The sequence below is a fragment of the Haliotis cracherodii genome, unplaced genomic scaffold (assembly GCF_022045235.1).
Source record: "Haliotis cracherodii isolate W230 unplaced genomic scaffold, xgHalCrac1.p SCAF_2, whole genome shotgun sequence".
Lineage (NCBI taxonomy): Eukaryota > Metazoa > Mollusca > Gastropoda > Lepetellida > Haliotidae > Haliotis > Haliotis cracherodii.
In genome coordinates, this window is record NW_027266275.1 from 60,801,665 (window position 1) to 60,816,344 (window position 14,680).

The following is a 14,680-nucleotide window of genomic DNA, read 5'->3' on the forward strand; positions in this document are numbered from 1 at the left end:
GAATAGGTCAACCGATGCTTGCTGTAAAGGGCAACTATGCTTGTCGTAAGAGGTGACCAATATGATAGGGTGGTCAGGATCGCTTACTTGGTTGATACATGTCATTGTATCCCAACTGCGTGGATCCATGTTCATGATGTCAATCACTGGATTGACTGGTCCAGATTCGGTTATTTACAGACCGCTGTCATATAGCTGGAATATTGCTGAGTGCAGCGTTAAACAACAAACAAACAAACAAACAAACAAACAAACAAACAAACAAACATAGGAAAGTTATGAGGTGTCTGGAGGCCTGTCCTGGTATAACAGCAACAGACAACAACAGTGAAGGGAAACAAAGGTGTTGAAATATTTATTGACAATATTATGATTGACACATGATTGGCATCGGAGACATCAAACACTCGTACAGACAATACACATACATACGACACAAGAGGTCAAACATCACAGAATCGACTCTGGAAGAAATGCTACACATTATTATAGTGTATGCTCTAGATTGGAAGAATGACAAACCTAGACAACCTGAATCAAACAGTGACTAAGATATGTCAACAGAAGCAACTAAACAAGGACAACCTGGTCAGTTGTATTTCTTCTTCTCCATGTTTCAGCCCCAACCTGCCTTCATCAAGATCAAACTCCATTATAAACCTATCATGGACATTGACCACTGCCTTGGCATTACTTGTTTTCGTAATAACCTAATACCAAGACCTCATCCCTGGTATGAGGTTCTACGTTTTACTAGTCAGACCGAGCATGAAGTTTTACTTTTTCCTGGTAAGATGACAAGCAGATGAAGGTCGGACTTAGTGTTTCAAACATCCACTAATCAGAGACACGAAATGAATCGAACCCACTACCTCCTGATCAGTAGTCTGGCACTCTAACCATTAGGCCACAGGACTGGTTGAAGATATGTGGTTCATGAAACGATACCATGTTTAGCGAATATTCCCAAGCTGAATATATTTTACGAGCATTTTATCCAGACTTTCAACACAATTTTATGCATATTAAACAAATATAAATAAATGTTGTTTAGACAGTTTGTAAGTTGGATAAAACATCCGGCAGTTTTACTCGCTCGGTCTCTGCTTCCCTTAGGTTTTACTGTCAACCACAACCTCAGTCATGTTTTATCCGAAACCTCCACAGATAACCATAAATCTGATGGCACTTCATCTTATTCAGTTTTTGATTGTGTTTTATTTTATTTGTTCATTGGTAAAACAAAATGGCCGTAAAAGCTTCTAAATATTTGATTTCTGCATTTCATGTCATAATTTATCAGCTCAATTAATGCTTGGACACTGTCAAAAGTGTCACTAGACTTGTCTCACCCAGTTGAGGTTCTTACCCTACAGACATGTTTTACACCTTCAATATTTCAGCATAGAAACAAAAGAGAACAACATTATCAACAAATATATTTCAAACAAGTCCACAAATACAATGTTTGAGGTTAAAACATCTAGGAACTATATACAATTACATAAAAAAAGGAGTTGTAATTATGCTGTCAAAGCTCCATAAATTCATGTTCACTCATGAATATCTGCAGTTGAGAACATAAAACTATTTACACTTGCGTAATAATGTATGGGAGTGATCCTGATGTACTGTCAACAGCAATAAAACAATGTGAGTGAGTTTGGTTTAACCAAATTAACACCCACTGGAATATTATTTCATTTGCATCACGGCATGTCAGCTTAATGTGGGAGGAAAGTCCGAAGTGATGCAGGTCTCAGACGTTTACCACTTTGGTGAAACCCACAAACATGGGTGTAGTGATGACAAACCTAGAAACATAATCAGGACGAACCAGGAATCAAACTCAAGTTCATTTTATCGGATTCTGGAACGCCCAGGGGATGCAACTCTGCACAGTCAATTGCTTGCCTTTGACGATTGGGCCCACTGCAACCCCAGACCGAACAGAAAAAAACTATAAACCAGGGAGGCGATTAATGTCTAAAAATAACATGTATTTATATAAAAAACAAACAAATGAAATCAAGAACCATCTCATATGTAAAGTCCCAATTTAATGATTTCCAGGGTGAATATCCTCAGTTTTCTAATAAATCAGCATGAAGTATAAACTACATACAACTTAACACTAGAATATAAATTATTGAAGTTTGTAATATTCAGGGAAAGTTAAAACCATCATATATTTCATTTCATTTATCAGTCCAAAACTACACAAATTTAATCATTACAAAATGAAGTTATTGCATTTCTTTATGCCCCTTCATCCCAATGAGGCGACATTTACAAGAAGAATCGCGAGGTATCTAAGTCATCAGAGAATACTCCTGCTCTTACGAGTGGATTTGAAAGCTGCTCAGATTGAATTCAGTAATATATGATAACCATGCGATAAATCGCAAAGAACAATAAAGAACAAAGCATGGTTTATTTCATGATAAAACATTAATCTATCATGACGTCATTTCTGCAGATCCGAACATGCGCCCGAACTTGACGTCGTAAATTGGACGACATTATTTTTGAGAGGGAAATGTCTGTAGTGAGTTGTCCCACATAAATGTAGCTGGTCGAACAATCATGTCCAAAAGTGGGAGAAATATGACAAGGTACAGATAATCGACGTAAGAATTGTCACAATATGTGGGAAAGACCAAATTTTCATCCCTCCTGTTCATAAATTGGACTTGTCCGACATTGCCGATGTCGGATTCTATTCAGGGAGTCATCATTAAAGACGAATAAATATTTTATAAGCATGTACATCCTTATTGAGACTGTACATAATGCTATAAGTGTTATCTCATTTATAAAGTAAATGACGCATAGGAGTTGTTTATCGTACAATAAAACACTGCAGGAAAATAAACCATGTGGGGCGCAGCCTGCAGTGTTTTATTGTGCGATCAGCTCCTATTGGTTTATTGTCCCTGCAGTGTTTTACTGTACGATAAACAACTCCCACTTGTCAATTTATTTCTTAAATAATGTGAACTGTGGAGGAAAACAGGGAACCCACGAGAAGAAGTACGACGTCAACAGACGGAGGTTAATAAACAGTGTCAATCTCGGGATTCAAACCGACGACCAAAGTAAGGCTGGTCTTGAACATTTACAACGAACTCATGACAAGAGGTACAATGTTGACAAATGAAGGATCATAATCGGTGTGCATCTGGGATTCAAACCCAGGACCAGCGGATCCTGGAACGAGTACAGGACAACCATACACAGCAAGCTGACTTTGACCACAGGGCAACTGATTCCATTCATTACTATAAGACAAAGCGAAAACAGCCATTGCATTGCGTTGAAGACATTATGACAGCCTTGAGGAAAGATGCTAATATGCTGTAACCACCATTCACACCACATAATGAAACCTCCAAGTCATCACTGAAAATGAGACAAGTTAACTTTCTGCAGTTCAAGCAAAACAGACAACAATACTGGCAGTGTTCTGGTGGATTTTACATACACCTAGCAAAAATGTAAGCACCACCCACAAGCAATATTGCCCTTTTTAGACTGTTATAGATGATTAATGTTATTATTTAGGGGTGTGGGGGTGTGAGTGTTGGTGGGTGGGTGGGGTGGTGCTTTCCTTTCAAACATCATGTCTTACTGTAGGACAACTGAAGGTAACAGATAGTGAGTGAGTGAGTGAGTTGGGTTTAACGCCGCTTTTAACAGTATTCCAGTTATATGCGTGAGGAAAGCCCGAAGTGATGCAGGTCTTAGACAAGCAGGGGTATGGTGAGGACACCCCCGAAACATAATCGGGGCGAACTGTGATTTGAACCCTCAATCATAGGTTTCTGGCGTGCCCAAGGGACGCAATTCTGCACAGCGAATCGCGGCGCCTTAGACAACTGGCCCACCAGTGCCCCCGTAACAGATAATGCTTAAGATCAAAAGTAGACCATATTTCTACTGTACCAACACCTTTTGATTTTACAGGTCCTGGCCATAATTTACCGGTCAATATCTGGCATACACCAGACACAGTGACTGATGGATCATGATTCTTCCAAGATAATACAGTACGTCTTAAAAGATATGTTGAGTTTAGGGATTTTGATTTAATAAGGTGTCTACTAAATATTCAAGTTCAATGCAAACAATGTTGGCAGCACATACATACGTTTTGGCATGATCCTGGAAAACATGTAAGTGATAATGTGAAAGTAAAGTGTATATTCTGATTACAACTGATGATAATATGACCAGAGAAAACACTGGATGTTTTGGTTTAAGATTTGGGCTAAAAAGTATTTAATTTTCTTCCATGATATTCACACCAATGAAAGATAAATTACACACAAAAAATAATGGAAATGGAGCTACGTCAAGGGTCGAGGATTCTCAACAGTCGAAGATTCACACATTGTACCCAATGCGGAATCAAGCCGGGGCCTTCCGTGTGATGAGCTAATGCTTTAACCCCTAGATTACCCCACTGCCACCATCACAGTCGAAAACAAGTGATTATTAACGTATTATTAATTGGTTTCACATGTCACAATGACTGCAGTGAAGTCAGTATCTTTGTTTGTTTATTTGTTGTTTAGCGCCACACTCAGCAACATTCCAGCTATATGAAAATAATCAAGTCTGGACAAGACAATACAGTGACTGACATCATGAGCATCGATCCAGGCAATTGGGCTACGATGACATGCATCAACCAAGTCGGCGAGCCTGACAACACAACACTAAATATTCAAGAAGGGAAAGAACAGTTATTTCTTGTTTCAACTAGTGGTGACAGAGAATTTGGAAATGTTATTTTTCACAGCATGCAACCAAGGGTCAGTAAGTACATGTGCAATACCTCTGAGTAATAGTGACAATTCTAAAGCTAGGGAATTGATTTGCAAGTTGAAAACTGACATGGGCAGACAGGGAAAACAAAAGAGAAATTTTAGGAAGACATACAGTTAGACAACAACCTACACAGTACAAGGAAATGATGGGTTATCTGTTAGAAATCAGTATTAAGAATCACAAGCGTGAATTTGATGCTGAGACCCCCTGATGTATTTCTGTCTGTAGGTCCTTCCAAATATTACCCTTTATCTTTGTGGAAAATATAGAAAACCGATGGTTTGCCAACCACAGACATCAATCAATCTATTGTCATAAAAACTGCCAGAACAATCTGCTATGATGTCATGATTAATTACCTGTGAGGTTTGCTTCACATACAATTTAAAAATGGAAAAATATGCAGGTATTAGTCAATCAGCATAGAGCAAAAATATCATTTTCAGGGTGGGATCTACCAAAACTAACTCCCTGATGACCATGCTCCTGGAGCCATATTGTAACAATGGCCATGCCTGTAAAACAGCTTGCACAAAGTTCTTCCCAACTCCCTCATCCATCTAAAACATCATCATATTATTGTAAACTGCTCAATAAAGTTTTTATAAAACATTAATCAGCTTTGTGATATATGCTAAAAAAGTAACCATTCAGCAGTAAATCGACATTGATGAATAGTGAATATTACTGAAAATAGTACGGTCAAATCTTGATATAATGACATGCTTGGTCACAATTATTCTGTAAATTTGGCAGGATGGACAACACTAAAAATTGAGTACAGTTTAACACAACTTTGAACTGTATTTTATTATATCACAGTACGTAAAGAGGTTATTAAACATATATAGAAGACAAATTAATTGTCCTTGAATTGTTGGATCAAATGAGTTTAATAATGTCTAAGTTACACATGATGTTTGTGAGTTTGGCATGATGACTATTAAAATCCTGGTTTGGATTTTCAAAACCTCCAATCAGCATATTTTATTTGATTAAAATAGTAATTTAACAGAAAGTTTATATCAAACAAAGCCATGGATAAACTGTCAAAAGCTATTTAATAGTAATTGCCTTGACAACCATGACGTCTCATGGCGTTTCCATGAGAATGTGTTCTACCTAATGGAAGCACTGTTTAAGTCATACCTACAACCTAGATGAATCAGATTGGTCTTACCAGATTCACTCTATCCTACTCCCAAATAAGGGATTAGGGCAATAACTAACCCAAATTAACTACGGATTCAAATAACATTCACAGCGAGTCCTATTAGACGCAGAAGAGCATAGATAGTGGAATGACTGAAACTAATTACATTGAATAATGTACACAAGATTTACCTGATAGTTCTGTACTCATAAGAAATACAATCATTCTTGAGATAGTCCATGTACCGGTAATATTTTCTTCACTCAATCACTAAGTTCCGATCTAAACAAGGAAATCTATTTCTATGATAAGCATAAGACATTACACATGGTTGGTACAGCAGTCACCCCGGACCGCCTTTTAATGCTGAAAACCCAGAATGTATTACTTACAGTCCGTTCACACTAGTTCTCTGAAATCTACACCCCCCTATAAGCTGATGGCCAAAAGAAATTGCAAAAATTTAAAAATACAAGTTCAAACTAAATCAATGCATAACATATCGTCCAAACACGACAATGCTCTATCCAGAAAGTGATACACATCCACGTGAAGTGAAAAACAGCCGAAACTAAGCGTGCAATGAGGGTATATAAATGGTACGGATGGCATGTCAAACATTTACACTGTTAAAGAAACACCGCAAATAACCCACGATTGACACGAACAACGCAAGTGGGCCCTGGGTTTGATACAGATAGAAGCCACCAATGCCCACATTGCTAGTACTTTTGTTTGCTTTTACTAACCTGATACAACGTTACAGACAAACCTGGCAGACATCAGACAGGCTAAGAACTGGCAGACCCAGGGTAACTCTGCCCAATGAGGACCAGTACTTGCATCTTCGGAATTGATTCCTGACAGTGACATTATAAGCGACACAGATCTGACAGAGGTCAATTATTGACAGCGTAACATCTTCATCAGAGATTGAAATGGGCCTAGACTGTACGTTGTTGGCAGTAATGTGACTGATGAAAACCGGTTCGTTCTGTTCAGAGCTGATGGAAGATAGCTTATTTTCCTTAAGTTTACCTAAGGGGAGCATGAACGGCAGCATGTAGTGTTCAGGAGGTCGAGCCATATGGTGGAGGGGGTGTTATGGTGTGGGGAAGAACTTGTAGGTACGAGAGAACACCACTGGTCATCAGTAACTGAAATTTGACAGCTCAGCGCCACAAGGATGTCATTCTTCGTCCGATTGTCCAACCATTTCTACAGCAGCTGTCATGTGGTGTCCTTCATCAGCATGACAATGCCAGACCCCATACAGCCCAAATCATACAGAACTTCCTTGCAGCCAACAACATCAACATGCTGCCGTGGCCTGCTTGCTCCCAAGACATGTCCCCTATAGAACACCCCTGGGAGGTCATGGATCTTGATGTTTGACAGCAACCACATCCTCCAGCCAACTGGCAAGAACTGATCCAGGCATTCCAAGAAGAAGGGCGATGTATTCCATGTCAATGTATTCACACTTTTTCTGTGAGTCGTACAGCTTTTGTGTATCTTACAGAAGGGGGTGGTCATACACACTATTAATGCAACGTGTCATTGAACTTGAGCAATTTTAGAAGTGTGTGCCCTTCGTCCATTACATTGAAAGTTTGTTTCTGCTTCCCAAACCTCAATTCAAGCAAATGTCATGCCAATATTGGATGCTGTTGATTTCATTGAGATTTTGATCTTTTGAATACATTATACTTCATGCATGTATCTTTTCTGGTTTTAAAAATAGAGATAATAAAAGTATAAGTAAGTTTCTTTTGGCCATCAGTTCATATGCTTACCGAGCACCATTTCAATGTTAAACATGCTACATGTTTTTATAGATGGTTTGAATCAAGACTCCATTCACAAGATTACTGTAGCTGACAAAAAAACAGAACTCCTGTAGAGAAGTAAAATCCAGTACCCTGTATTATCTATATTCACAGAATTATCTACTGGTCCTTGCATATTCTTACTGGTCAAACATCAAAGGGTCTGTAAAATGCATCAGAGTGGACATTTCATTTTGATTCAGAATATTAAAGCATAGCACTCTTTTGATAATAAGAAAGTTAAGCTCTCTTTCAACCAATACTGCAAGAGCAATAGTTTGTTTGTTGTTTAACGCCCACTCAGCAATATTCTAGCTGTATGATGGCGGTCTGTAAATAAGCAAGCCTGGACCAGACAATCCAGTGATTGACATTTTAAGCATCAATCTACTCAATTGGAATATGATGACATGCATCAGCCAAGTCAGTGGGTCTGAGCAATCAATCCTGTTGGTCGTTTCTTACAACAAGCATGGGATGCTGAAGACCAATTCTAACCCGGAGCTTTCCAGGGCAGAAGCAATAGTAGTTCCTAATACATAACAGCTGTCAATGATTACTGCAATAAGACAAGAGATCATATCTCTTATACATAAACTTACTGATGACGGAAACTGATCCACAAATCAGTAGCCAATATCACCCCGTCCAAGCATTTTTAAAGACTGCTGCTTAAATTTATTCAGCAAACATGATACCATAGAGAATAAACAGCCTTAATAGTTTTTTTACTATGATTGTTTCTGGAAATGGTATTGCAGTATTTTCAAGAACTGGAATCCTTGATCACAGTCTATTATCTAAATGTTTCTATTATTATCTAAATTACTGCGCTTAGTTGAACATCTTTACACAGGGATTTATCTAGACCTGCTCAGAGGACAATATTCATCCCCAAGTCTGCCGCAAATGTCCCAGAAAATTTCCAAACTTGGAATTAAACATGCTCCAGTTCATGCTGTTATGGTTTCAACTAATGATGTGGCTTGGTAGAGGTGTCTTGTCACTCATAACAGGACCATTATGGAGGAAGAGGCTGTAATTCTATGTAAAACATTATTGCAAAGAATGCAATGTTTATTTACCTCTGAACTTAAGGAAAGTAATAAGTTCTAAACCAAATGCCAATTTTGGACAAAATAACGAGGGGTTTTCAAATTTGCCTGACAAGGGCACTTAGTTTGGTTTCCTAGATAAATCCCTGGTACAGATATACAACAGATTACAAGCTGATGTGGAACATGGCAAACAATGGACGACAAAATAACAATTTTTCCCAATTTGCCAGACAAGGGCACTTTGTTAGTAATCCTCGATAAATCCCTGTTACAGAAAGATTCTGTTCCCATCTGACTATCAATCACTCAAAATGCAGCCTGGAATAAGACAACAGCCATCTTAATACAGGATCAACAACATTTGTAAAGACATCAGTCAAAAATGCTGCCCAAGTTTTCCATGCAGACTGCTGTTGTCAGGACTGAGTGGCTTCCACTCTGGCCCGTTTGACTCCAGGCGGACTAGCTTCCTTCTCGGAATCATTCTCCATATCGTCCCGGGACCGTTTCTGTCCTCCCTTGGGACCACACTGAGGACCAAAACAGGACTGTAACAACCAGCCCATATTGTTCTCCAGGAATGCACAGAGCCCGGGAGGAAGGGTGAGTGCCTCCAGGACGTTCAGATGGTTTGGGATCAGTCTCCTCAACACCTGGCAACACATGAACTGGAGCGATGTACGGAATGAGCGACATGTGACGACTTTCATGCCACTACGGGCAGCTGTAGACGATACCATCGGAAACAGTGTTTTTCCTTGAAGCCCTCTAAATGCCACTCCTGAAACAGACATTATTGAAGCTGTTCAAGAATCAATCTTAATATGATTGCACATTATTACTGGTATACTGCAATGCACTATACAAATGGTACCTATTGCAATATTCTTTCTGTGTTCCGGTGAAATGGGTAAAGATAATATAACAAGTCTAGTTCCCTATCTCACACGGTATATACTCTCCTGACCATCCCTGCATCACAGATCCTCTAGGCTGTTAGATCAAAGAAAGAGAATGATGTGGCTGAGGTAATCACATGATCAGGTCGTGTCGGTCTATATGCATGGGATTACAGTGCGTGATTCATGTGTTTGGGTGGAGACCATGGTGATGCTGGGATGTTCGGGTGATTTGTTTTTAGAAGCTGGAAACTTTGTTCAAGCATGTTTCCACATGGGATCGAAAGAAGGAAAAAATGCATAGTGTGAGAAAGGAAAAGCTTAAAAATTGTGGAAAATAGGATCTGCATGTACAAAAACATTATCAGTTCAACAAAAAAAATATGACCTTTCAGCATCATTATTAATTACTTAATGTTAATAAAATGACAACACCTAATACAAGTATAGTTCTTTTGAACAGCTTCCAACCAGGCTAACAAGTTCTTGAATGGCAGTGCCCAGTCAAGATGATCGGATTAACAATCAAGATCTATATTGTAATAAAACGGATCCTACCCCGCGAAGTGCATCAAATCACTTGAGCACCTTGATTAAAAACATGAAAAGATTTGCAAAATATGTCACACCCAGTTGACGGCACACATGTTTTGCAAATCCTGCAGTCAACTGAAATCTGCACGTTGAAATCCATGTTGTTTACAAACCGGATGTCTAGTTTGACTGTGCTTGGACTGTGCATAGACTCATTGGTCCAGCCCAAATTCCGGAATTCCAGCCTAATTCGGAAAGGGTGGAAACTGGACTTTTACAGTCAGTTAAGTCCCTTGCCTCAGGAAGATGTTCACACTCAATCTAATCTTACCTAAAGGTTTTCTGTTCTTGTAGAAAGACAACATCCCATGCCACATATCGAGATGCACGCCAATGATGGACCCCTGGCCAAACTTAGATGCGTAGGCTTTCTTCAGACTCTTGTGATGTAAGCTGCCGCAGTACGAGAGACCCCAGCTCTCACCATCCCGACCAATCAGACTACAGAATATATGTTTGAACTTGTCCAGGTCCGTGTGCTGCGTCCCGACACCCACCATCTGGAAATGAGTGAGTGAGTGAGTGAGTTGGGTTTGAACAGTATTCCAATTATATCACAGCCTGTCAGCTTAATGTGGGAGGAAAGCCCGAAGTAATGCATGTCTCAGGTGTTTACCACTTTGGTGAAACCCACGAGCATGGGTATGGTGCTGACAAACCTAGAAACATAATCGGGGTGAACCAGAATTCGAACCCACAATCATAGGCTTCTGGCATGCCCAAGGGACGCAACTCTGCACTGCGAAACGCGGCACCTTAGATGACTGGGCCACCCGTGCCCACTCTGGAATTGAACATGATGTCAATATTGGAATTAGAGACTTACAAACAAGTGTTAATAATTATCTGTTCCAGCGAATGAATGTTGTGGGGTGAGTGAGTAAGTGAGTGAGTGCGTGAGTGAGTGAATGAGTGAGTGAGTGAGTCGTAATGCCCCTTTGATCAAAATCAAATATCATCACATCAACAGTGATGCATAACATCAACAGTGATGCATAACATCAATTGTGATGCATAACATCAACAGCGAGACTGGTCATCAACAGCAAGACATATCAACAGCAAGACATATCAACTGTGATCTCCCCTATATTGGCAGTGCTGAAGGTCTCACCATGTCTGTTCCATAGACTGGTGTTGTCATCTTGACCTCCCAGAAATACTGTTCATCTTTCATAGACTGTGACCCGCGCACTGCTGCTGTACCACAGCTGTAGTCCGTGTGGAACACCACCTCCCGCTTGTCGGCACGGAGAATCGTGGCCGAGGACTTGGAGTCATCATCCCAGTTCCATTCAAAATCTGAAAAAGCATCACAGTCCTTAAACAAAGACATACATGCTAGGTCAATTCTATTCCAGCAAAAAAAGAAACCTAAAACAAAAAGTGTGCACAGTGAGGTTAGCAATAGCTAATCTTGACTTCGTTAGCATGAGCAGTTAGCAACCTTCACAGTCCACCTGATTTGTTTCTTTGTTTGTAGCTTAACTTAGCACTCAGCAATATTCCAGCTATATGACGGTGGTCTGTATATAATAGAGTCTGAACCAGACAATCCAGTGATTGACATCATGAGCATCAATCGTCACAATTGGGATATGATGACATGCATCAACGAAGTCAACGAGCCTGACCACCCAATCCTGTTAGTCGCCTCTTACGACAAGCATAGTCACCTTTTATGGCAAGCATGGGTTGCTGAAGACCTATTCTATCCGAGTACCAATGGGACATAATATTTATAGGTCACATCAGTCTGGATGTAGTTTCTACTCTTGAACTACGGTTAAATTACGGAAAGGGGAAAGATTTCAACAAGACCTCAATGGATTACTGTCCGAAGTCACATAATATCACAGGGTACGAACTTCTTGCATTCGAGTTCCAATGACACATTTATATTCATAATAGCACAATAAAAATAGTGAGTATGGTTTTACGCTGCTTTTAGCAATATTCCTCAAACTAAAACTAAGTTCCTGGTGCCTGAGGGACACGCTTAGAAATTTCATTCTTAGTTATGATACCTTGTGATGATGTTTATTATATGAAGTCAGCGATAAATGTTCGCTCAAGTAAACTGGACAAACACACCTTTTCCTGTTTTTTGTGTGAGAAGTATTCTTCTCATTGGGACACTAATTCCCAACGAGCACACGCACATAGTATCTTGAGTACCCGGTGACTAATAGGGGATAAATTACATTTTGATAGATATAAATTTAATTTATTCTGATAGCCACAGAGATCCTAATTGATAGTCACTGAGACAAATGATTAATGATCAACCTGTGTTTAGCATGTAAGTCTTCCTTCCATCTTATATTCCAGTGTTCCCGCTGGCTTCTAAAACTGACAGTCCTGGTGGCCGGGCAACCAGTCCCCCCTAATTTCTGTCAGTCCCAACTTCAACAAATGTATGAAAATGACCTGGTTATAATTCCTTCAACATCATAGTTAGACCTACATGTCATTCACACAAAGTTCAGTCACAATTCTCTCTTTTTTTTTAATATTTCGAGAAACCTCAAAGAAAAGCAAAATGTTATTTCTTGCACTAACAATAGACAAGGGGAAACCCTGATGGTAACAGACAAGCTGACTCACCAAATGGGCAGTTTGGTAAGGACTACAGGACTAGTGCCAATTTCTAACGCTGGAACTTCAGTTTTCACTGAAATCTGATTGGGACAGATTCTACTGTATATGAGTGACCTGCACTTCCACTATCAAGTCGTGACTGGAAACAGGATCTGTCTTAACCTATATCACTGTAAACAATGTAAAACTAAACACAAATTGTTAATGTTTTTACACCAAGACATATATAAGCCAAATAGCATATCTCATTCAAAATTGTAGCGCTAACATATGAATTACTTTGCACACTATACGAAACATGCCAAGCACAATCCCCTCAACTTGTAAACAGGATAATTGGCTGAGCTAGAAGACTGCAATTGTGAACCTATTCATATCAATACAGATTGATGTGGATAATAAATTATTTTGTTTATCAAGTATATCGATGTTAATATTTTAAAATCATGGCCATGGGACACTGATGATTAATTTCAGCAATAGTATGGTACACAACATCCATCACTATTATAACATGCATATTGACTTCTCAAATATGCAATAAATACACATCATGATACATGGCACACATCCAGTCTTTGTCCAAAACATTGGAGTTTACTGGCCTAAACCTGGCCTCAAAGCATCGTTCTTAGATTATTAAGACCATTTTCAGATTAAAGGGACTATTAATAGTTGAGCTTATCATGATTATTATACCAAACAGGATTTTACTTGACTATTGTGGGTCACGGCATGTCATCTGCATACTGACTAACATGCTAAATGATACACAAAGATCTATAGTAAATATTGACTCCAAATGACCAAGCAGGATATATTGTGATAAAAAAATAATAATAACCTGTAAAATGTAAAATAAACTAGCCTAACTCATTGTACATAATCATGTTGATCACAGCAATAAAAAATACAAAAACAAGTACTTGCCGTGACATTTTACAACTATGCTCTTTTCTCAGTGACCTGATACATTCTGAAATTTGTCTACTTAACACGTGTACCACAAAGCCAGCTAAAAAACTTAACGAAAGACCTACAGCGATCGTCCTCTCCACATCGGCAATCCTTTTCCTTTCCTAACCGCAAACAATCACAAAACGTTTCGGCCTTGACTGGACGAGCTGTCGACAGTTCGATGTCTCTCTCAGATGATTCGGGCATGATCCTTGACCGCACAGGCCTTGGCAAAGATGCTTGTGAACTATCTTCCCCGGGAGTGGAAGAACGGGAGCTTGAGCTATCAGTCTCTACACTTAGTTGAGGAGGCAGTGCCTGCACTTGATGCACAAGTTCTGGAGTCACGGGTCTGTCAATTCGCCTACATATTCGCACATCTGCTCCTGGCGCTACGCTAGAATCTTCTGACATTTTGATACGTGGGAATAGCAGAACATAAACGCGGTGTCCTCTGTTGCAGTTATCAACAATTTCGTCACATGAGAACAGCTATTGTCCAATATTTCTTCACCAACAGAGAGAAAAACACTACGCCATTTCTGTCAGTCAACAACAACGACTTCCGGTAAAGGTCAATGCCGTGTGATGACCTCTCAAACTCCCTGCAGCGCGATAGATTGTCACATTACTGTTTAGTTACTTTTTTGTACACGCGATTGTGTGTCTCTAGCTGTGTGTGATAGATAAAATAACTACGCTGAAACGACTAGCATTAATGTCACAATATGTAACGTGAATGTAAACCTTCATTGA

At 39.4% G+C, this 14,680-nt stretch overlaps 1 protein-coding gene across 1 annotated transcript; it reads right to left on the minus strand.

The window, feature by feature from the left end:
* Positions 1 to 340: 340 nt before the first annotated feature.
* LOC139468312 (SPRY domain-containing SOCS box protein 3-like) lies at positions 341 to 14,478 on the minus strand. Its single transcript, XM_071250202.1, has 4 exons — positions 14,008 to 14,478; positions 11,481 to 11,668; positions 10,638 to 10,866; positions 341 to 9,654 (listed from the first exon to the last, which is right to left on the minus strand). Exons 1-4 carry the CDS (start codon positions 14,336 to 14,338, stop codon positions 9,290 to 9,292), a joined length of 1,113 nt encoding a protein of 370 aa, XP_071106303.1. The 5' UTR covers positions 14,339 to 14,478; the 3' UTR covers positions 341 to 9,289.
* Positions 14,479 to 14,680: the final 202 nt, after the last annotated feature.